Below are 19,818 nucleotides of genomic sequence, written 5' to 3'. Positions count from 1 at the left end.
TGTTCGCCCGCCTTCGCCGCCTTATTACCCCGAGCTTCCCAGCCGGTCGGTTCCTGGCAGGTAGGGTTACTCTATCATCAATTGGTGAATGACGTGATATGGATCAGATTGGCCAATGATGAGGTATTATGAAGGAAACCCGTTGGTGGTTGCGTGTTTGGCGAAAGCTGATTCTAGAACTGCTAGGACTGCTGCACTCGCGCCGATGCCTCGAGTTCCTGGTCATATTTTCTTAAAAAGAAAAAGAAAAAAAAAAAGACGCCTCGGGCATTCATTGTGTACGCCTTCTTCCTCCCGCCCCAGTTCCATCTGCAAAAAACAGCTCGTCGACACCCTCAACCAACAGCCCGCTACATACCCCGATACCCCCAAGCCTCTTCCTCCTTATCATCTCCCAGACAACCTAGGCCTTGGCGACACACTGCTCGCAGATGGCATTCACGAACTGTCCAACCACGGAGCAAGAGCAGCACCACAGGCCTGAGCGACACGACGACATCACAGCAGCCTGCATGGTCGCGGCATTCTGGCACCGACACTCAAAGTCCATGTGCTTGGTGCAACCGGTTTCGATGGCGGCAGCGGAAATGCAGGGCACTTGGGCATCTTGTCTATTAGTCGGCCTGTGCCGGTCAAGATAAAATGGCGAGTGTCTGTCCTGGACTTACACCGCACTCGGGCATCTGAGCATTGATGGGGCAAGAGGCGACTGGAGGAGGGCTGGTTTGCGGGCGCGCCGAGATGAAGGCGATGGAGGAGAGGAGGGTGATGAAAGTTTCGATGAAGTCCGTTTTCCCACAACGGACGTCCGTAGGCAATCATGCACTTGACATGACGGCCATATTGCCCGTGAAAGTCAACCGGGAAAGATGAGGTAGGAGATATAGCACAGAAATTTAAGCGCACGACTCTGACTTGTGTAGATGAGTGCGAAGTGGTATTCGAGGTCGCCGATGAAGAGACGAGTCCGTCGACAGCACTGTGCAGTTGGAGAAGTCCGGCCGGTAAATTTCACTCGGAAATATGATGGACTTGCTTCCACATCATCCAAGGCGTGTCCCATCTCGGGAGAGACCAGTCGAGTAACAAGTGCCGTCAAAAGAACGAGTTCATTCCCAAAAGTCAGGGAAAATCGTCGGCCCGTCGCATGATATTAAAAGGCCTGCGATGACAATCCGGGTACCAACACCGTATATAGCTCATCTCGAGACTATCAAGATTAACAGCGATGCCGACCATCGGAGCTCAGCCACGAGTCATAGACGCATTTCATCGCATTCGACCTCGTCCATGGCGATTCAATCCCAACATGATGTCGTTACATTGGGATGGCTGGGAGTTGGTTTGTGGCGGAAGACGAATCCGAGATGCCGTTAGTGAAGACGAGGGAAATTTTGGTGAGGGGGAAGCTTGTTGAGCTTGGGGAGTTTGTTCCTTGTGAGCTGATCGTTGTCGTAAACTGGGCGGGCTGTGAGGGGTCTGACTCTGCTGAATGAGAGAAGTCCGTCGCTGTGAGGGGATTGATTGATTGAAGGGGGGTCGAGAAAAGTTTTTGGACCACAATCCGACAGCGCCCGAGACCACCAAGTGCCTCCGTTACTTCACATGACGGACGCCCCGGGTCAACCCGCCATCACCTCCAAGCTCCACTCCAACATGTGGCGCTAAATTGAGGCCATTGATGGCCCTGGGCTTGGCGAGTGAAGGGCAGTGGTCGCAGACAGTGGGGAGACGCTGTAACGTCGCTGAATGGAGCTACCTAAGGAAACATCATTGGAGATTGGCTTTGGTCCGTCGTGTGTGAATCATCCGACGAGTTCGACACCAAGGCCGATCTAGGCTCACACCGTGACCTTCTTCCACTTCTAAAGACGCCCTCTTTCCCTCTCCTCCCTCTTTCCCTCCTCCTGTCTTTCCTCTCACCATCATCACCACCCGACTGTCCTCCCATCGATTCTTCTCTGTCGACAGCAAAATCGCCCACGATGCTTTCCTCGGTCAGACTTGTCACGCGCAGAGCTGCTGTCAGAAGCGCTTTTGCTTCCCCTGGTCGCAGCTTGCTTGCTGTCCGCGCCGCCTCGCTCTGGGCCAACGTCCCTCAAGGTCCTCCTGTAAGTTTCTTTTTCCATTGGCAGAGGTACCTATCGATATGATGCTAACCATGATTACAGGACGTATGTGGTCATTCCCCAGATTCCCACACCTCAACATAGCTTCAAGCTGCTAGCCCGAGCTATCTCCGTCCTCGCGCTGTGTGTCACCTGTCGCTAACCCCGCCCTCTTTGTCGCGTCTGACAGGCCATTCTCGGTACGTAATGCGCGAGCGACGTTAACATCAAGACTTACAAACTGACATCGTCCAGGTATCACGGAAGCTTTCAAGGCCGACACCTTCGACAAGAAGATCAATCTCGGTATGTCAATACCCCGAGCGCATGCCATGTGCCCCTCATCCTACCGGCGACTCCACCACCATCTACCACCATGACATAATGAAAACCGCGACCAGCTTCAACAACAGCTAACCGATTCGGACAGGTGTCGGTGCCTACCGCGATGACAAGGGCAAGCCTTACGTCCTCCCCTCCGTCCGCAAGGCCGAGGACAAGGTCATCCACTCCCGCATGAACAAGGAGTACGCCGGCATCACTGGTGTCCCCGAGTTCACAAAGGCTGCCGCCGTTCTCGCCTACGGCAAGGACAGCTCCGCCCTGGACCGTCTCGTCATCACCCAGTCCATCTCGGGTACTGGTGCCCTCCGCATTGGTGGTGAATTCCTCAACCGCTTCTTCCCCGGAGCCAAGAAGATCTACATCCCCACCCCTTCGTGGGCCAACCACGGCGCCGTCTTCCGCGACTCTGGTCTCGAGGTCGCCCAGTATGCCTACTACGACAAGAACACCATCGGCCTCGACTTTGAGGGTCTGATCCGCGACCTCAAGGCTGCCCCCAACAGCTCCATCTTCCTCTTCCACGCCTGCGCCCACAACCCCACCGGTGTCGACCCCACCCCCGAGCAGTGGAAGGAGATCGAGGCCGTCGTCAAGGACAAGGGCCACTACTCCTTCTTCGACATGGCCTACCAGGGTTTCGCTTCCGGCGACATCCACAAGGATGCTTTTGCTGTTCGCTACTTTGTCGAGCAGGGCCACAACATCTGCCTTGCCCAGTCCTTCGCCAAGAACATGGGTCTCTACGGCGAGCGTGTCGGTGCCTTCTCCATTGTCTGCGCCGACGCCGACGAGAAGAAGCGCGTTGACTCGCAGGTCAAGATTCTGGTCCGCCCTCTCTACTCCAACCCTCCCATCCACGGTGCCCGCATCGCCGCCGAGATTCTCAACACCCCCGAGCTCTACGAGCAGTGGCTTACCGAGGTCAAGGAGATGGCCGACCGCATCATCAAGATGCGCGCCCTCCTCAAGGAGAACCTGGAGAAGCTCGGCAGCAAGCACGACTGGAGCCACATCACCAGCCAGATCGGCATGTTCGCCTACACTGGTCTGACCCCCGAGCAGATGGAGAAGCTGGCCAAGGAGCACAGCGTGTATGCCACCAAGGACGGCCGTATCTCTGTCGCTGGTATCACTAGCGAGAACGTTGGCCGTCTCGCCGAGGCCATTTTCAAGGTCAAGGGTTAGATGTGTTGACGAACAAAAAAAGTTTTAGACTTGCAAAAAAAGTTATAAAAGGTAGTTTGGAGTTGGTTGGCTGTGGCGGGACTTAATGATGGTTTCTTTTTTTTTTTTTTTTTTTTTTTTTTCTGTTTTCTTGAATGGTACACAAAAAGGGGGCGATTTTGGCTTTTCACGTAGCTTGTATGATGAATAATGGTACATGACGAATTCAGAAGTCTATGGAGCAATTCCCTTGTACATGATTTTGCATTGTGGACTTGAGGCGTTTGGATAGTTTGTCAGTGAAAGTCGCCGGTTCTCAAGCAGGCTCATCCGCTTAGACCCTTTTTTTAACCATCGTGACTAGCCCTGTACATGAACTTTGTACACTCGTCGATAGCTCTCAACAAGATAATGTGAATTTGTTGGATAAATTCACTGGTATCACGAAGTTCAGTCGTCCACAATACCTGCCTTCCAATCTCTTTTGAAATCCCATTTTTTATTCACACAAAGATATGGTACAGCCGTCACCTCTCTATCAACCAGACGGTAATCCGACCCGGTTCAGTAGCACGGACCTTTATAGCTCAGCAAAACCTCCCCCTACGCCATCTTGGTGGGCTTCGGCTCCTCCTTCATAAACAGATCCTCCTCCTGTCCCAACCCAAACTCCTCCGTCTCCGCCTTCTTAATCAACCGATCCGCCTCCTCCTTCAGTTGTCCCTTACTCTTAGGCTCCTTGCCCTCGGCAAACTGGATCCCCGCAACCTGAAACTCCCTCAACTGCTCCTCCAGACTCTTTTCTTCTTCTTTGGCCTGAGGAGACAACCCCAGCGCCTCCCGTTCCTTGGCGAACCGCTCCCTGATCTCAGGCGTCTGCATGATTCGCCACCGCAACATCCACCCCCAGGGCCCCAGCTCCTTGACGCGCGCCGCCTTGTGGCCAAGCAAGTACTCGTCCAAACCACCGACTTTGTCAATGGTGCGCAAGACGCGAGTGGTCACGCGCGTGCGCACAAAGACGCCAAGGGACTTGGACCAGAGCCGCTTTTGCTGTACGTTGGGACGCCATTTGCGGCGCGTCTTGATTTCGTTGCGCTTGGAGACGTTGTTGCCGAAGCGGATCAGGGCGGAGCCGTAGAGACCCGTGTTGGATTGGTGGTAGACGCGGCGGGGGCCGTACGGGTAGGAAGGGATTTCGATCTTGAAGTCCTCGGGGACGGAGGTAGAGTCGGGGAGGGGCACGCGGCCGGAGACGTTGGGGATGGGGATGGAGGAGGAGGGGACGCGCGGTTGGTGGTAGAAGTGCGGGGTGGTGGTTGTTAGGGCGCGGAGTTGCTGCTGGACGAGGGTGGTGGTCGTGCTGGCCCGGAGGCAGGAGGGGCGGACGAGGAAGGACGACATTTTGGATGGTGTGGTTGGGGGGGGTATCTCTTGGCTCAATTTCAGTTGGTTTTTGTTTTGACTGTCGCAAAATCGAGAAGAGGTCGAGAACAGAGAAGCGATGCGCCGGGACCGAGATGGCAAAAGCGACGGCGCAATTAACGGGGTTTGGGACGGGCGGGCGGGAGGCTATTCGTCGCTGTCGGTCGTCGTCGCAGTCGTGTCCGCGTCGTCGGGAAGTGGGAATGTCTCGGACGCAGTCAAGGGTTTGAGATTCGAAGTCCGCGGCCTGGGCGGGACTCACACTGGACTGGAATCGGGGGGGCGGCGTGATGGAGTCCGGGTTGGGTCCTCTGGCGGCTCACAATCGGATCCGGCACGCGGGACGAATTTGTTTGCCAAGCCGGGTCTGTGCTTCAATTGGTGTGTTGTTGAGTGAAAAATAAGTGGAGCCCACAGCAGAGCTGCTGGAGAAGCGGGGCTCGATCAGCTGCTTTCGCGGGGCAGCTCGCGAGTGATCCTTGTCCGAGTAGCTTATCGGAGCTTATCAGTTGTGATGAGACAGGTACCTTGATGGGACACGCCGCGCTTTCATTGACAGAACATCGTCAAGAACACATTTGAACAGCACGGATGGACCGAGCAACTGAACAGCGACTCAAGTCCATCTAATATCAACCATGCTCCCGCCAATTGACAGCTCCGTACTCAAAAATAACCCCCAGTTCGCAAACCTCTACAAGGGCTTGACGGAGCTCATCCTCAACGATGATGGCTCAACCAAGCTTCATCCACAGAATCCAGTGGCCCAAGAGCGCAAGGCAGTCACTGAAGTGAGTAATCCCTCCTTATTTTCTTTCAACATCAACGAATTTGCGTCTAACAAAATCCAAAGGAACTAAACAAACATCGCCTTGCCGCCACCACTGAAAACCTCCTCATCCACGCCCTGTTAACCACCAGTCCCGATCCCATCCCCATTTCGGCGAAACCAGAGTTCAACCAAAATCCTTCACTTTCAAGTGGTCTCCAACCACTACTCATTATTCCACCCAACCTCAAACAACCACTAACCGACCTCCTCCTTCTTCTCCCCTCTTTCCTCTCTCTAGACTTTTCCTCACCCGAAACCCCCCCTCTAGACTCCGACTCCCTCTTACTAATCCTAACCTCCCCTCCCCTTTCCCTTCTTCCTACCCTCTTACCGTACCTCGGTCCCCTCCTATCAACAACCCTCCACTCTCAAGCTTCCCACCTCGTCCACCTCGCCAATCACCTTTCTCATTCCTCAATTACTAGTAGTACCACCTCCTCCAATCCAACCACACCCCATCTCACGATCCCCACCCTCCCAACCACCATCTCCTCCATCACATCAACCCTACCCCACCTCCACTCCTCAATCCTCCACTCCCGTCTCAACACAGCCGAAGCAGTCTGCGACCTCCTCTCCCAATACTCTACGGCTTTCACCCTCCTAATCAAGACTCTCGAAGCCAAACATGGTCCTATAGCGCGCAGTCTCGAATTTAAGGCAGGCGAGACTGCTTTACTAGCGCAAAAGGTAGAGAAGGAGAGCGAACTTGCTGTGTTGGGGGTAAGAAGGGAGGTGTATACGCCTGAAGTTAAAAGGGCATTAAGGGAGTGTAAGGAGTGGTTGGTTGGTGAGCAGCAAGGGTTGAGAGATGAGATTAGAAGGGGGGAGGAGGTGCTGGGGGATATGGTGTTGAGGTTCATATTGAGGGAGAGGGAGAGGGGGGAGAGAAAAGGGGAGACGCGGAAAAGGAAAAGGTGATGAGGGAGATTGCGAGGGTTTATGGCGAGATAGAGAGGGAGGTGGATGTTGTAAGGAGGGATTTGGAGCGGTTGGGTTTGAAAGGGGTGAGTGATTCTGGGTAATGGGTGGATGTGTTGCTGGGTTGTCGCGGATAATGAAATATGGGTTATGGGTTACGGGTTATGATCAGGGCGTTGTGATTGTTATTGATACCAAGGATTGCTTTGAAAGGGAATGAATAGTATTTGGTCGATAGCAGTCGGTGCGATTAATTTGTGTTACTGGGGGGGCATTACTAATACATCGGCATCACAGGCAACGAATGGAACAGTCAGGCACCTTAACAGGGAATCTATTGAATCCATTCGACCGGTCTTACCCGGTGAACAGCATATGGTTCAGATGGTGTAAAGAATCGAAGCTATATAGCATCAAATGCTCAGACTTGTGGTGCTTGATCTATTTTCCAAGACATGACTAGCACTTAGAAGCGCAAGTCCCAGCCAATCTTGGGGCCAATAATAGGAAGCTCATCAGCAACGCTCTGAACATCCTTGTCACCACGGCCGGACAAGCAAATGACAACATCCTCATCCGGCTTCATGGTCTTGGCCAGCTCCAGAGCGCCCCAGATACCGTGAGAAGACTCCAGCGCGGGAATGATACCCTCCAGCTGGCTCATCAGACGGAAACCCTCAAAGGCCTGGGCATCCGTGGCAGCCACGAACTTGGCGCGCTCGGTATCCTTCCAGTTGGACAGCTCCGGGCCGACACCGGGGTAATCAAGACCGGCAGAGATGGAGTGGGTGTCCTCGATCTGGCCGTACTGGTTCTGCAGAATGTAGGTACGGACACCGTGCAGGACACCCTTGCTACCGGCGGTAAGGGTCGCACTGTGGCGGGGAGTGTCGACACCGTCACCGCCGGCCTCAACGCCGAGGAGCTTGACGCTGGGGTCGTTGGAGAAGGGGTAGAACATGCCGACGGCGTTGCTACCACCACCAACGCAGGCGACGACAGCATCGGGGAGCTTGCCGCGCTTCTCCAGCATCTGCTGCTTGGTCTCGTTACCGATGACGGACTGGAAGGTACGCACAATGGTGGGGAAGGGGTGAGGGCCGATGGCAGAGCCGATGATGTAGTGGGTATCGGCAAGGTTGACGACCCAGTAGCGAAGAGCCTCGTTGACGGCGTCACGGAGGGTGCGGCTGCCGGCCTCAACGGCGACGACCTTGGCGCCGAGAAGCTTCATGCGGAAGACGTTGAGAGCCTGGCGACGGACATCCTCGGCACCCATGAAGACGGTGCACTCCATGCCGAACTTGGCGCACACGGTGGCAGTGGCGACACCGTGCTGACCGGCACCGGTCTCGGCAATAATCTTCTTCTTGCCGAGTCTGCGGGCGAGCAGCAGCTGGCCAAGAGCGTTGTTGATCTTGTGGGAACCAGTGTGGTTGAGATCTTCACGCTTCAGCCAGATGTTGGCGCCACCAGCGTACTCGGTGAGACGCTCGGCCTTGTGAAGCTGACCGGGACGACCCATCCAGGGGTAGTAAGAGCGGTACTCTTCCCAGAAAGCGGGATCGTCCTTGATCTTGTTGAAACCCTCCTCGAGCTCGGACAAGCAGTCCATGAGCGCCTCAGGGACGTACTGACCACCGAACTCGCCGAAACGCTTGGGAATGGTGCCGTGGAGAGCGGCGAGCTGAGCGTCAATGTCGGCCTCGGTGATGACGCCGTCGACGGTGGCAGTACCCACGGGTTCCTTGGCAGCTTCGAGGGCCTCGCCCATGTTGAGCTCGTGAGCGGACTGCTCCAAGTTGCGTCCGCACAGGTAGGAGCAGTACTCCTGGACAGCCTTGACCTCCTCACCCTTGGCGGCCTTCTGGAGAGTGGTGATGATCATGCTACCAACAACGACACCGTCGGCAATGGCGCCAACCGAAGTGAAGTGGTCGTGGGTGCTGACACCGAAACCAACGGCAGCGGGCTTGTTGCCGCTGTACTTCTTGACGCGGGCGAGGAGCTCGGGAAGGTTGGCGTTGAGAGTGCCGGAAGCGCCGGTGACACCCTGGCGGGAGACAACGTAGATGAAGGAGTCGGCGAGCTGGCAGAGGACGCGCATACGGGCGTCCGAGGTGGCGGGCGCGATCAAGGGGACGTAGGAGAGACCGCCGCGGGTGCAGAGCTGGCGGAAGGAGACGGCCTCCTCAGGGGGCAAGTCAACAATGATGAAGCCGTTGACGCCGGCCTCCTTGCAGTCGTTGAGGAGACGCTCCTCGCCGTAGCTGAGCAGAGGGTTGTAGTAGCCCATGAGCATGACGGGGGCCTTGAGGCCGCGCTGGCGGGCGTCGCGCACCATCTGCAGGGTCGACTGGAGGGTAACGCCATGCTGGAGAGCAATCTATGGGGAAACGAGAAGTGTCAGAGAGACGTGTTATGCGCCATGGTGATGCGGTGCTCTTTTTTCTTACAGTGTTGGCAGTCTGGATGGTCGGGCCATCGGCAATGGGGTCGGTAAAGGGGACACCGAGCTCGATCACGTCGGCGCCGCCCTTCTCCATGGCCAGGAGAATATCGGGGGTCTGCTCGGGGTGAGGGAAACCGGCCGTGACATAGGTGACGAGCGCAGCCTGTTGAAGAGGTAGGATGTTAGCATGCGGTCGGTCTTGAACAAAGACAACAGACTTGGAGGATATGTCAGACGCACCCTGTTCTGGGCCTTGCAGCGCTGGAAAGTCTGCTTAATACCCTCCATGGTGAAGCGGTGGTGTATGTATGACTGCAGCTGGATTGGGAATAATGACTGGACTTGTGCACAATGCTAAGCGGGACAAGTGTGGTTGAAGCAGTCCGTGAGGAAAAAAAGGCAATCCAGGAACCGGGCGAGAGAGAGAGGTGAAGAGTGAGTGGGTTGCTGGTCAATTAACAAGGAACAAAGAATACCAGTAATAAATGAAGGCAGGCAACAAAATGTGGATGAGGTGACTCCGCTGGATGACCGACGACAAGACCCGCGTTGCTGTTCGTACTTTGCCCCGCAGAACCCGATGTCGCCTTTGACTCACCCGATTTTTCAGTCTTTCTGTCTCCAGTCTCGATCCGGCCGCCGTCGGGTGGTTTCAATCCGTTTCAATTGACCGGCACTGGCGGCACGTCTGCCCCGCCATCCCGCCATGGAACCCGCCCACTGTTCCGTCTTCCACTTGCCCCCACTTGCCACCAACCCCGACCTAATCCGACCCTGTCTACCCTGGGGCTGCAGGGTCCGCTAAGTAGTGTTTGGCATCTTCCTCGCCCCCCAATTTGCCTTTCTAGTACTCAAGTTGCCTGCCGCGGAGTCCCACCTAGCTTTTGTGGAGACCTTCATTGGCTGCCAGCTTTCAAGGACACTTGGAGGCAGCGGCAGGCAGATGGACATTGGACCCTTCCGTCCAACTCTAGCACACCCACCCACGTCCGTCGTCATCACCACCGTCGTCAACCGCCAATTCTCCAAACTGCCCGCGTCAACCACCTCAGCTCCATTGCGCCCCGCGAAGAAGCATGCGATAGTTCAGTTGCAATGAACAGGTCGCCTTCCTCCTCCGGGTTATTGCCCTTGCCTGGTGCGCCTTCGTCGTCGTGGGCCCTCTACCGTGCTCGTCTCTCCAGCCTCCTTCAGAGTGTCGACACCGCCGTCTTTATCGCATTTTGGTTATTTGGTCCGTCTACCCTCTCCTTTCATCTGGTCCGTCGCGATATAAAAGTGCTGACACACGCCCTATCCAGGCCTCATCAACAATGTCCTCTACGTCATCATCCTCTCGGCCGCCCAAGACCTGGTCGGAAACGGCATCCCCAAGGGCGTCGTCCTCCTCGCCGATGTCATGCCCAGCTTCCTAACCAAGCTCGTTGCTCCCTACTTTATCCATCGCATCCCCTATGCCACCCGCATCTTTATCTTCGTCGCCCTCTCCTCCGCCGGCATGCTGCTTATCGCCTTTACACCGCCGTCCCGATCGGTGGCCGTCAAGCTGATCGGCGTCGTCTTGTCCAGCATCAGCAGTGGTGGCGGCGAGCTGAGCTTCTTGGGTCTCACACACTACTATGGTCACATGAGTCTGGCTGCTTGGGGTAGTGGTACTGGCGGCGCAGGTCTCATTGGGTCCCTGTTGTACGTGATGCTGACAGACTGGATCGGCCTCAGCGTCAAGACAAGCTTGCTCGCCTCAGCCTTTCTGCCCATCATCATGCTTGTCAGCTTCTTCTTGATCCTCCCCCATGGGCCACTGCGCGCGAGTGCCCGTAAGACCTACGAACCCATAGCCAATCGTGACTCTTTCCAGGAAGAAAGAGAGGGGGCCGAGAACAACTTTGACGATATACCTACGAGCACGGCATCATCAAGCCTCCTTGCACCCGGACCTGCAGTCGCTGCCACGGCGTATTCATCGCACCCCACCGAAGACGCTCAAAAGGACTCGCTTGCTGCCAAAATCCAACGATCCAAGTCGCTCTTTTTCCCGTACATGCTCCCGCTTTTGCTGGTCTACATTGCCGAATACACCATCAACCAAGGCGTCTCCCCAACGTTGCTCTTCCCGCTCGATTCCTCGCCTTTTGCCGAGTTCAGGTCGTTTTATCCCTTCTACGGTTTCCTCTACCAAGTCGGTGTTTTCATCTCGCGCTCATCCATCGCTTTCATCCGCATCCACCATCTATACCTGCCGTCCCTGCTTCAAGTCGCCAATCTCGTTCTGCTTACTTTGCACGCACTGCTCAATTTCATCCCGTCTGTTTACATTGTTTTTGTCATTATCTTTTGGGAGGGTTTGCTCGGCGGTTGTGTCTACGTCAACACTTTTGCCGAGATCATGGAACACGTGCCTGCAGAGGATCGTGAATTCAGCTTGGGTGCTACCTCGGTCAGCGATAGCGGCGGTATCTGTGTGGCCAGCTTCCTCAGCATGGCCATGGAGATATGGCTGTGTAATTGGCAGGTTGACCATGGCCGAGATTGGTGCAGGCGCATCAAGGCTGGCTGATCAGGGCTCAAGGCATGAAGGGGTAGGTCCCGCTGGGCCGCTAGTCTTATGATGACATGTTCTGGTTGAGTCAAACCCCAACCTGAACCTGAACTTCTTCACCTCTGACATCAGTCATTATCTCCCCATCATGGACCTGATTTTCGGTAGAGACGCAACCTCACAAGTCGAGTCCACCAAACCACTCCACCAACTTTGTGACGCGTACCTATTTAGCTTCCTCGGCATGGTGTTTAGTCTTTTGAGAGTTTCTGCCGGCAGCATCCCTAGTGTTCATATCTCATGCGATAATGCACCCTCAAAGAGCTTCAAGACTCTGCGAAGACGGGCTGTCATCTGTGTAGCATGATATTGCAGGCCATCCTTCGTCGGCAACTTAATGGCACGCAGTTCAAGTTCGGGCTGTTTCTGTGGTATTGCAAAGTATCGCATACTTACACTATCATTACATTCCTGAACGGAGAAGAACTAGACACGAAGCTCGAAATTCGCCCACTATCCATCTTCCAACTTGCTTGACCCTCTGTCCAGATTGAACGACTACCTTCGCTTGGCTCGAACTTTGGCGCAACTCCTCTTTAGGTGGCTAGGAACTGGTTACAAGTTTGTCAACACAACCACACGCAATGCAGGCCTCCCAAGTCTATCAGTACTCCTTGGGCACAACAATCAACGTATATACGGCTCATTAGCATCCGATCTCAGGACAATGGCGGTCAGACATACCGGCTAGTCAAACACCCTTTGGACGAATTTGTTGATTATATTACCTTCAGCTACCGCTGGACAGACGACGTTAAAAAGAACATGCTTTGGCGAGAGAACACGGAGAGGTTCACCGAGTCCACGCAGACAGACGCTGGTCTCAATTCAATCGTGATGCGGCCGCCAACTTGTCTAAGAGTGTAACCCTGGTCTTGAAACGGAGGTGTGTCCAGAACTCATTATCACCAAACACGATGCTATCCGCACAACCAAACGAACATTCGCGGGGAGCCAATACAAGTTTCCGCCGCCGAGGATATTAGTCGGGGCTTTTTCAGCTATCTGGAAAGACGTCGTGAATTTCAGCAAAGTAAACCTGACCTTTCTAAGTGACAAAGTGTCGGCGCTGCAAGGTATTATTTCCCTTTCCCCGTCACAACCTACCTGCACCTTATCCCTTCGTCATTTGATGGCCGTCATAATACAACAATCTTCACAATTCTTGCTCTTACCATATATGTATCTCCTTGTGTGTGTCGTCAAGTTTGCACATGTTTTAATGCCATACTCTGCGCTCTCTCGTCAAGTTTCGTCCTTCTTCCATAACACCTGCGTCAAGCAAGGTGCATGTATACCCGATATAGTTCTGCGGGAGCATCGCTTCGCTACCCGCCTGCTGGCGGCAGTTCCATGCATGTGCAGTCGACATCCGACAGAATAGGACTTCTCTCCACGCTCTTGATTTTGCGATGATCTAAAGAATCATCATAGCTGAAATACGCGAGACGGCGAGAAAACATTGATCACCATGATAACCCTCGAGCACTCATTACCAGGTTCCTGTCTATCGGCCCTTCGCCATGACTTTGAACAGCTAGTGCAAACATGCGATTCCCAACGACGACATCAACTCTCTCCCTTCTCATCCTACTCCAACTGCATGCCGCGGAAGCAGCTTTCTCAATTTCTTTCCTAAGTTCCCTTCCCAGCCTAGCCACCGACAACGGGATACCCAACCAGAACCTCCTAACCTACCTCTCCACCACCCACGATACTTCACCTCTTAACTCCTCCGCTCTATGCACCACCATCCTCTCCCGCGATAAAACCGCCCTCCTCCTACCGAACGCACGCATCCCCCTGTCTTCGGCAGGTTTCATTGGTTGCTTCCTCGAGAAGCCACAAGGGCCGCAAGCAGAAGAAGACAACCAGCACCAACAACTAGTCTTTACAGGGATTCCAGCAGGATGGCAGTTTAGTATCGCGGAGATTACGATCGGTGGGTGGTTAGACCTGGAAAGGGGGAGTTTTGTTGAGAGGGTTTCGCTTTCTCTCATGTATCCAGTACCATGTACTGAGAAGATTGCTGGCGGTGGTGGTGATACTAGCAGTAGCATGGGACAAGTTATGCTCAACAGTGAGGAGGAAGAAGAAGTCGAAAAAGAAGAAGTCGAAAAAGAAGAAGTCGAAAAAGTGGATAAGGGGTGGAGATGGAAGTGGGATCTCATCAAAAGAAGGGAACCCGGAAAACCGAGTAAAGCAACACAAGCAACCAAAGGATCCCAAGACCTTCAAAGTCAAAGTCAAGCTCTAGTCGACACAGCAACAGCAATAGCCCCCTACGGCCGTTTCGGCACCGGATACCGAGGGGCTTTCAACTTGTCTATGCCCGTCAAACCCTCCTCGGGCGCCAGCAAGAAAGGGAAGAGAAAGCAACGACTGGCTGTTTCATCGTGCTCGACGGGTGCTGAGATGGAGGTTAGGTTGGGCGCTGAATTGTGGTTTTCGCTTTCGAGTGAGCAGATTGAGTTTGATGATACGGTTGCTCATCGGGGGATGCTGGGTGGTGAGCTTGGAGAGCCCGGAGAGCTCCCGGGAGAAGGGGATGGGCGGCATCAGGGATGGGAGGCGTGTGAGAAGACATTGAGGGTAGGGATGCGGGGGGAGTGGAAGAGGTGTTGACGGAGGTTGTCCGATGAAGAGGTGACTTGTGTTGATAGTGGTGAGGTTGGAGCGATGAATGAGAAGGGAATGAGTATTGACGGATGGACGGAACGTTGCTGGGGATACGTATATTTGTTGATTTGGGTTGATAGGAGGTGAGAGGGGTGGCAAAGCATTGGATTAATGAAGGACTTATCTACCTGTACTGTTGATTGTGTCCGAATGGCACAGGCGTAGACCATGGAATATGGCGTGTTCAGGAGATATTTATTTTGGCCTCGATCCTAGGTATGTTAACGTTATTACACGATACATGTTGTACAGCAAACCCAAAAAGGGAACAGTGTTGGAACGGGCTATCTTCAAATACCGGGACTGATAACGGAGATGTAGTGCCGGCCTCGGAACTATTGGATTGGCGATCTGCAACAGGCTCGGCTGTGATTCGCTCCCCGCGTTCCGAGATACCAACCGTTTGAGCCAGCCAATGCATTGTAACGTCATGTCCAGCGTGCGATAGTCTCTTTGCTGGTGTCTTATCGGAGATAGTATTCCGAGATAAGAAATAATGATAGGTAATCGCTAGACTGACAGAGGAATAGTATGTACCGAATATCGACACTAATACACAGTCATGTTGTTGAGGACAACAAAAACGAGGACACTCCCCTCTCGATTTTCCGGCGATGACTTCCACCCCATCATTCACCCTTTGTTGTTACCTACCAAGGTAGCCAGTAACCTCTACCATGGCCTCCTCCTCACCACTACCGCCACCAGCACCACCACGATCTCCCTCCCCCTCGGGCGAGAAGAAGTCGGACCCCGAACGTCAAGATGAATTATACACCAAGCCCGACGACCTAGAAGACGGCCACCAACAAAACCCAGCAGCCTCTTCCTCAACCCTCGAGATCCTCGACCCCAAAGCCGAGACGGCCCTCCTGCACAAGCTCGACTCCGTCTTCGTCCCCATCATCATGCTCGTCTACCTCTCCTGCTTCCTCGACCGCTCCAACATCGGCAACGTCAAAGTCGCCGGCATGCCCGAGGACATCAACGCCACCCCGGCCCAATTCTCCACGGCCGTCTCCATCTTCTACGCCACCTACGTCGCGTTTGAAGCGCCCTGGGCTATCTTGCTCAAGCGGCTGACGCCCCGCGTGACGCTCACCACTCTGTGTGTGGTGTGGAGTCTGACGACCATTTTCTCGGGGTTCATCACCAACATTGGCGGACTTTACGCGGCGCGTCTGGTGTTGGGGGCGTGCGAAGGCGGACTGTTCCCGGGCCTGAATCTTTATTTGACCATGGTGTATAAGCGGGAGGAACAAGCGCGGCGCGTGTCCTATCTGTTTGTGTGCACGGCGATTGCGGGGGCGTTTGGTGGGCTGTTGGCCTACTTGATTCTCAAGATGGACGGGGTGGGCGGGCAGGCCGGGTGGCGGTGGGTGTACATCATCGAGGGCATCTTCAGCGTCTTGATTGGGGCGCTGGTGTGGTTCGCGCTGCCGAATGATCCCACCGAGGCGTACTTCTTGAATGAGGAGGAGAAGCGGATGATGAGGGTGCGGGCGCGGCAGAGGGCGCAGTACATGGGCAGCGACGAGTTCTCCTGGGAGGAGATCCGGATTGCCCTGAAGGATACCAAGTTGTGGCTTAGCGGCGCGATCCAGTTTTGTCAGGATATACTGCTGTTTGGGTTTAGCACGTTCTTGCCGAGTATCATCCAGAGTATGGGCCACACCAGCATTGAGGCGCAGTACTTGACGATTCCCGTGTACATTACCGGCGGGCTGTTCTTCATGGGGCTGGCGTTCTTGTCGGATAAGATTGCGGTCCGGGGACCGCTGGTGGCGTTTGCCAATATCTTTGGCATCTTGGGGTACATTTTGATTATCTGCCCGACGAGCAACGGGGTCAAGTTCTTTGGGACGTTCCTTTGTGCCGCGGCGGTGTACAGTGGCCCCGGACTGAACTTGACGTGGCTTAATGTCAATGTTGCCCCGCATTATCGAAGGGCGGCGGCGATTGGGTTTCAGCAGACCATGGCCAACACGGCGGGCATTGTGGCCGGGCAGATTTACCGGGAGAAGCCGTACTTGCTGGGGAATGCGTTCTCGCTTGGGGCGTTGGTTGTGTCCGAGTTTCTAATTGCTGGCTTGTGGTTGTATATTCGGTCATGTAACAGGAAGAAGGAGAGGATCAGTAAGGGGGAGATTGAGGATACTAGGAAGGTCAAAACGGGCGATGGGGCGCTGGACTTTAAGTATCATCTGTAGAGGTAGTGAGAGTAGATACATGGGGTTTGTGTATAGCCTTGTAGCATTAGAGATGTAGTTTCTAGTATCACCTGCTTGAACCCATCGTTTATAATTTCTTTGTGTCTAGACAGGTGCAAGATGGCCTCGATCACGCTCAACACCCGACATAGAGATCGTCTAACACGTAGTAAAGACACTTTAGTACTGCGCTCGCTAAGCATGGCGAACAACAAAGCTTTCGCCCATTCAAGTCAACTTTCTTGACGAGGACCGAAGAGTACCGCAAACGAAACTTACCAGGCACATGTACTTTTCCTTGTCTGTTTGACTTTGATTTGATTCCGCCATTTCCGTGATACAGAGTGCTCTCTAGACCAGAAATGAGGGACAGGTTCTATCACTCGAAAGACAAATCTACCTAGCTTAGAGCACTGTACAAGAGAAGAAAGAGTCTTGGACACTATAGTGGAAAAAAGGAAGCGGAGAAAGAAAGGCCAAAGCCAACGCCAAATTTCCAAATCGAAGCCCAAACCCGCAATCTTGGACCTCGATCTCATCCAACAGCTTGTTGCAGTGGGTGCCAGAAGAGAGAAACTTCCCGCTGAACTTGTACCTTTAACGTCTCATAGACATGAAGACTCTGAGAAGTGGGTATTATGAGAATGTTTAACCAAGTTGATGAAGTGAAGAGTGACGAGTGTGACCTACTTTTGGCCTTCTTTGCGTTGGGGAAATTGTTCGTTGAGCCGTTTTTTCCGGGGGGGCACTCCACTGCGCAGACCTATGTAGTGCCCCTGAAGTGGAAGTCACAGAAGACTTTTTCACCACCCAATCAAAATCGACCCTCTTGACCAAAAGGGCAATTGGAGCGTGCGTAAAAGTTCAGACCACGCACCTAGTACGCTAATCTTCAGCGGGTCCTGCCCTGAAAGAGGATGAAGAGCGCTATAAGGAACTTCTGTGATGCAAAGGGACCGCCCATTCTGCTGACCCGTTGCCCGAATACAAGCCAAACAAACAGTATCAGACGGGTACCTCTATGCAACTAAAGGATCATGCACTGCTCCCTAACGAGATATAAGGTACGATAGGGGGGCTGTGCTGGGAGTGAGGCGCTTGGGCTGATGTAACTTTGACAAAACCCCCCTCCCTGGCAACCTGGCATCTAAAATACAGCTCCCGCTCGCTGTATGAACCTCCGGACTCCGTATACTCGTGTGTGCCTCTCCCCAGATCCCTGGCGACCTACCGAGTCACTACTTCGAAGAGTATGCCCAAAGTAACTGCCTTGGCCGGCAGATAGCAGAAGTCTAGGAAGACACCTCGTTATCCTGGCTTTCAGTTCCACGGTTATTTAGTATGACGAGGATTCACAACCTGACTGGCCTACCTTCCTTACCCAATTCTCTTATTGTCTGACAGCCAGACTGGAGGACTAGACGTGAAGCGGGCAATATATTGATGTTTTCACCGGTTAGGAGCGTCGCTGAAATGACGGCCAAACATGCGGCATGGACCAAGCTAGTATGGCACCTCCCTAGAAGCCTTCAATATTCTCCCAAGTTATTATGTCAACAGCCCTACGTTTCCAACATGGCTACTACCACTAAAGCTTCTCCCAAATTCAATGTGACTCCTGAGCAACAAGCGAATCTGCCTCACTTCTTCTACCAACAGCTTACATGCAAGCCCAAGCCCGTCACCGGCGCCAACCTCAAAGGCAAAACAGCCATTGTAACCGGATCCAACACCGGGATCGGTCTCGAGACGGCGCGACAGCTGCTTGACCTGGGTGTCAGCAACTTAATCTTGGCCGTTCGCAACGAGGCCAAGGGCGCAGCAGCTGCCGCCAACCTGACCAAAGGTCTTCGAGATGCCAACAAGCAAGCTACCTCTGGGACATCTACCATTGAGGTTTGGAACCTCGACCTTTCCGTCTACAACTCCATCCTCGCCTTTTGCGCCAGGGCCGAGAAGAAACTCAGCACGCTCGACATCGCCGTCCTCAACGCCGGCATCGGTCCTGCCGCGCGCTGCTTCAACCCCCACACCGGCCATGACGAGGTGATCCAGGTGAATTACCTCTCCACCGCACTGCTGGCCATCCTTCTCTTGCCCGTCATCCAGTCCAAGCGTCAGCATCAATCCGGCCCTAGCCGTATGACCATTGTCAACTCCGAAGTAACGGGGTGGACCAACTTTACCGAGGTCACGGGAAAATCACAGAACAAGCCAGGAACACCGCCGGTCTCAATCCTGGCTGCTTTGGATGCCAACGACAAAGATGGAGAACCAGTCGACATGGTAGATCGCATGTTTGTGTCCAAGTTGCTGGGCCAGTTTTTCCTGTCTGAAATTGCCAAGGTGGTCGACCGATCGCTGGCAATCATCAACGCCACATCGCCGTCGTGGGTACTCGAGACCGAGTTCAACCGCGATCGCCAGGGTTCATCCGTACTCTTCACGATTGGAAAGTTTGTGTTAAGTAAAGTGGTCGCCAATACGGCGGCTGTTGGGGCGCGAATGGTTACGGATGCCGCTGTCAACCATGGTGAGGAGACGCATGGAGAGATGCTGAGCTTTCAGCAGCTTGTTCCGTGAGTGATTCTTTGTGCCTTTCATGCAACGTCAGAAAATATTCGACTGACGTGATGCAGCCTGGCACCCATTATTTATACGGAGGAAGGAAGGAGGATTTCAAAGCAATTATGGGAGGAAACTCTGTCTGAGCTAGAGTTTGCGGGTGTGAGAGAAATTTTGGGTAGAGTGAGGAGGAGGAGGAGTTCCTGAGGCCACAGCTTCAATTGCCGGAACTATCAGGATCGTCATTGTAGTCTTTCTCCGGTTTACGACTAAGGAGTTGGATGTTGGATCCATGAAGAGCACAAGATTGAAGGGATCTCGTGCCATCCCCCTCCGCTCCTTTTTTCACCCTCAGCGTGACACGGTCAAGTCCCATGTTTCTCTCCGTCCCCTTCGAGACTTGAGGTTCGCATATCTCTAGAGGTATACAATATCACCATACGACAGATAAGGGATACACTACCCGTTGAAAACTTGAATCATTTCCTGATCTCACCACAGTGTTTGTCGCTTTTGTT

The 19,818-nt window shown here is 53.9% G+C and overlaps 8 protein-coding genes across 8 annotated transcripts; 6 read left to right on the top strand and 2 right to left on the bottom strand.

Annotated features, from left to right (window-relative positions):
- Positions 1 to 1,985: 1,985 nt before the first annotated feature.
- B0T23DRAFT_318159 (mitochondrial aspartate aminotransferase) lies at positions 1,986 to 3,638 on the top strand (the record flags this gene model as incomplete). Its single annotated transcript, XM_062835056.1, has 4 exons — positions 1,986 to 2,111; positions 2,194 to 2,263; positions 2,364 to 2,414; positions 2,539 to 3,638. 4 exons carry the CDS (start codon positions 1,986 to 1,988, stop codon positions 3,636 to 3,638), a joined length of 1,347 nt encoding a protein of 448 aa, XP_062692326.1.
- A 110-nt stretch (positions 3,639 to 3,748) lies between these two features.
- B0T23DRAFT_383246 (uncharacterized protein) lies at positions 3,749 to 5,426 on the bottom strand. The gene has a single exon (XM_062837396.1). The coding sequence runs from the start codon at positions 5,019 to 5,021 to the stop codon at positions 4,221 to 4,223; it is 801 nt and encodes a 266-aa protein (XP_062692325.1). The 5' UTR covers positions 5,022 to 5,426; the 3' UTR covers positions 3,749 to 4,220.
- A 149-nt stretch (positions 5,427 to 5,575) lies between these two features.
- Positions 5,576 to 6,903, top strand: B0T23DRAFT_177471 (uncharacterized protein). Its single transcript, XM_062833020.1, has 2 exons — positions 5,576 to 5,833; positions 5,896 to 6,903. Exons 1-2 carry the CDS (start codon positions 5,681 to 5,683, stop codon positions 6,793 to 6,795), a joined length of 1,053 nt encoding a protein of 350 aa, XP_062692324.1. The 5' UTR covers positions 5,576 to 5,680; the 3' UTR covers positions 6,796 to 6,903.
- A 96-nt stretch (positions 6,904 to 6,999) lies between these two features.
- Positions 7,000 to 9,694, bottom strand: B0T23DRAFT_177476 (tryptophan synthetase). The gene is made up of 3 exons (XM_062833021.1): positions 9,488 to 9,694; positions 9,252 to 9,410; positions 7,000 to 9,181 (listed from the first exon to the last, which is right to left on the bottom strand). Exons 1-3 carry the CDS (start codon positions 9,533 to 9,535, stop codon positions 7,262 to 7,264), a joined length of 2,127 nt encoding a protein of 708 aa, XP_062692323.1. The 5' UTR covers positions 9,536 to 9,694; the 3' UTR covers positions 7,000 to 7,261.
- A 648-nt stretch (positions 9,695 to 10,342) lies between these two features.
- On the top strand, positions 10,343 to 11,804 carry B0T23DRAFT_319053 (protein btn-1; the record flags this gene model as incomplete). The annotated part of the gene is made up of 2 exons (XM_062835100.1): positions 10,343 to 10,481; positions 10,549 to 11,804. The coding sequence occupies 2 exons, from the start codon at positions 10,343 to 10,345 to the stop codon at positions 11,802 to 11,804; spliced, it is 1,395 nt and encodes a 464-aa protein (XP_062692322.1).
- Positions 11,805 to 13,394: 1,590 nt separating this feature from the next.
- Positions 13,395 to 14,471, top strand: B0T23DRAFT_318711 (uncharacterized protein; the record flags this gene model as incomplete). Its single annotated transcript, XM_062835089.1, has 1 exon — positions 13,395 to 14,471. One exon carries the CDS (start codon positions 13,395 to 13,397, stop codon positions 14,469 to 14,471), a length of 1,077 nt encoding a protein of 358 aa, XP_062692321.1.
- A 575-nt stretch (positions 14,472 to 15,046) lies between these two features.
- On the top strand, positions 15,047 to 16,829 carry B0T23DRAFT_383243 (major facilitator superfamily domain-containing protein). The gene has a single exon (XM_062837395.1). The coding sequence runs from the start codon at positions 15,203 to 15,205 to the stop codon at positions 16,733 to 16,735; it is 1,533 nt and encodes a 510-aa protein (XP_062692320.1). The 5' UTR covers positions 15,047 to 15,202; the 3' UTR covers positions 16,736 to 16,829.
- A 1,458-nt stretch (positions 16,830 to 18,287) lies between these two features.
- On the top strand, positions 18,288 to 19,657 carry B0T23DRAFT_444393 (uncharacterized protein). The gene has a single exon (XM_062840895.1). The coding sequence runs from the start codon at positions 18,311 to 18,313 to the stop codon at positions 19,316 to 19,318; it is 1,008 nt and encodes a 335-aa protein (XP_062692319.1). The 5' UTR covers positions 18,288 to 18,310; the 3' UTR covers positions 19,319 to 19,657.
- Positions 19,658 to 19,818: the final 161 nt, after the last annotated feature.

The sequence above is a fragment of the Neurospora hispaniola genome (assembly GCF_033458365.1).
Source record: "Neurospora hispaniola strain FGSC 10403 chromosome Unknown B0T23scaffold_5, whole genome shotgun sequence".
NCBI lineage: Eukaryota > Fungi > Ascomycota > Sordariomycetes > Sordariales > Sordariaceae > Neurospora > Neurospora hispaniola.
Note: the sequence above shows the minus strand (reverse complement) of the source record. Positions and strands in the feature narration are given on the sequence as shown.

What these genes read in the sequence shown, in the direction of transcription:
- B0T23DRAFT_444393 (XM_062840895.1), top strand. Translation starts at nt 18,311, where the DNA reads ATGGCTACTACCACTAAAGCTTCTCCCAAATTCAATGTGACTCCTGAG.
- B0T23DRAFT_177471 (XM_062833020.1), top strand. Translation starts at nt 5,681, where the DNA reads ATGCTCCCGCCAATTGACAGCTCCGTACTCAAAAATAACCCCCAGTTC. An exon ending in AGCGCAAGGCAGTCACTGAA is followed by an intron (nt 5,834 to 5,895) that starts GTGAGTAATCCC and finishes CAAAATCCAAAG; the next exon opens with GAACTAAACAAACATCGCCT.
- B0T23DRAFT_383246 (XM_062837396.1), bottom strand. Translation starts at nt 5,021, where the DNA reads ATGTCGTCCTTCCTCGTCCGCCCCTCCTGCCTCCGGGCCAGCACGACC.
- B0T23DRAFT_383243 (XM_062837395.1), top strand. Translation starts at nt 15,203, where the DNA reads ATGGCCTCCTCCTCACCACTACCGCCACCAGCACCACCACGATCTCCC.
- B0T23DRAFT_177476 (XM_062833021.1), bottom strand. Translation starts at nt 9,535, where the DNA reads ATGGAGGGTATTAAGCAGACTTTCCAGCGCTGCAAGGCCCAGAACAGG. An exon ending in GCTGCAAGGCCCAGAACAGG is followed by an intron (nt 9,411 to 9,487) that starts GTGCGTCTGACA and finishes CCTCTTCAACAG; the next exon opens with GCTGCGCTCGTCACCTATGT. An exon ending in CCATCCAGACTGCCAACACT is followed by an intron (nt 9,182 to 9,251) that starts GTAAGAAAAAAG and finishes GTTTCCCCATAG; the next exon opens with ATTGCTCTCCAGCATGGCGT.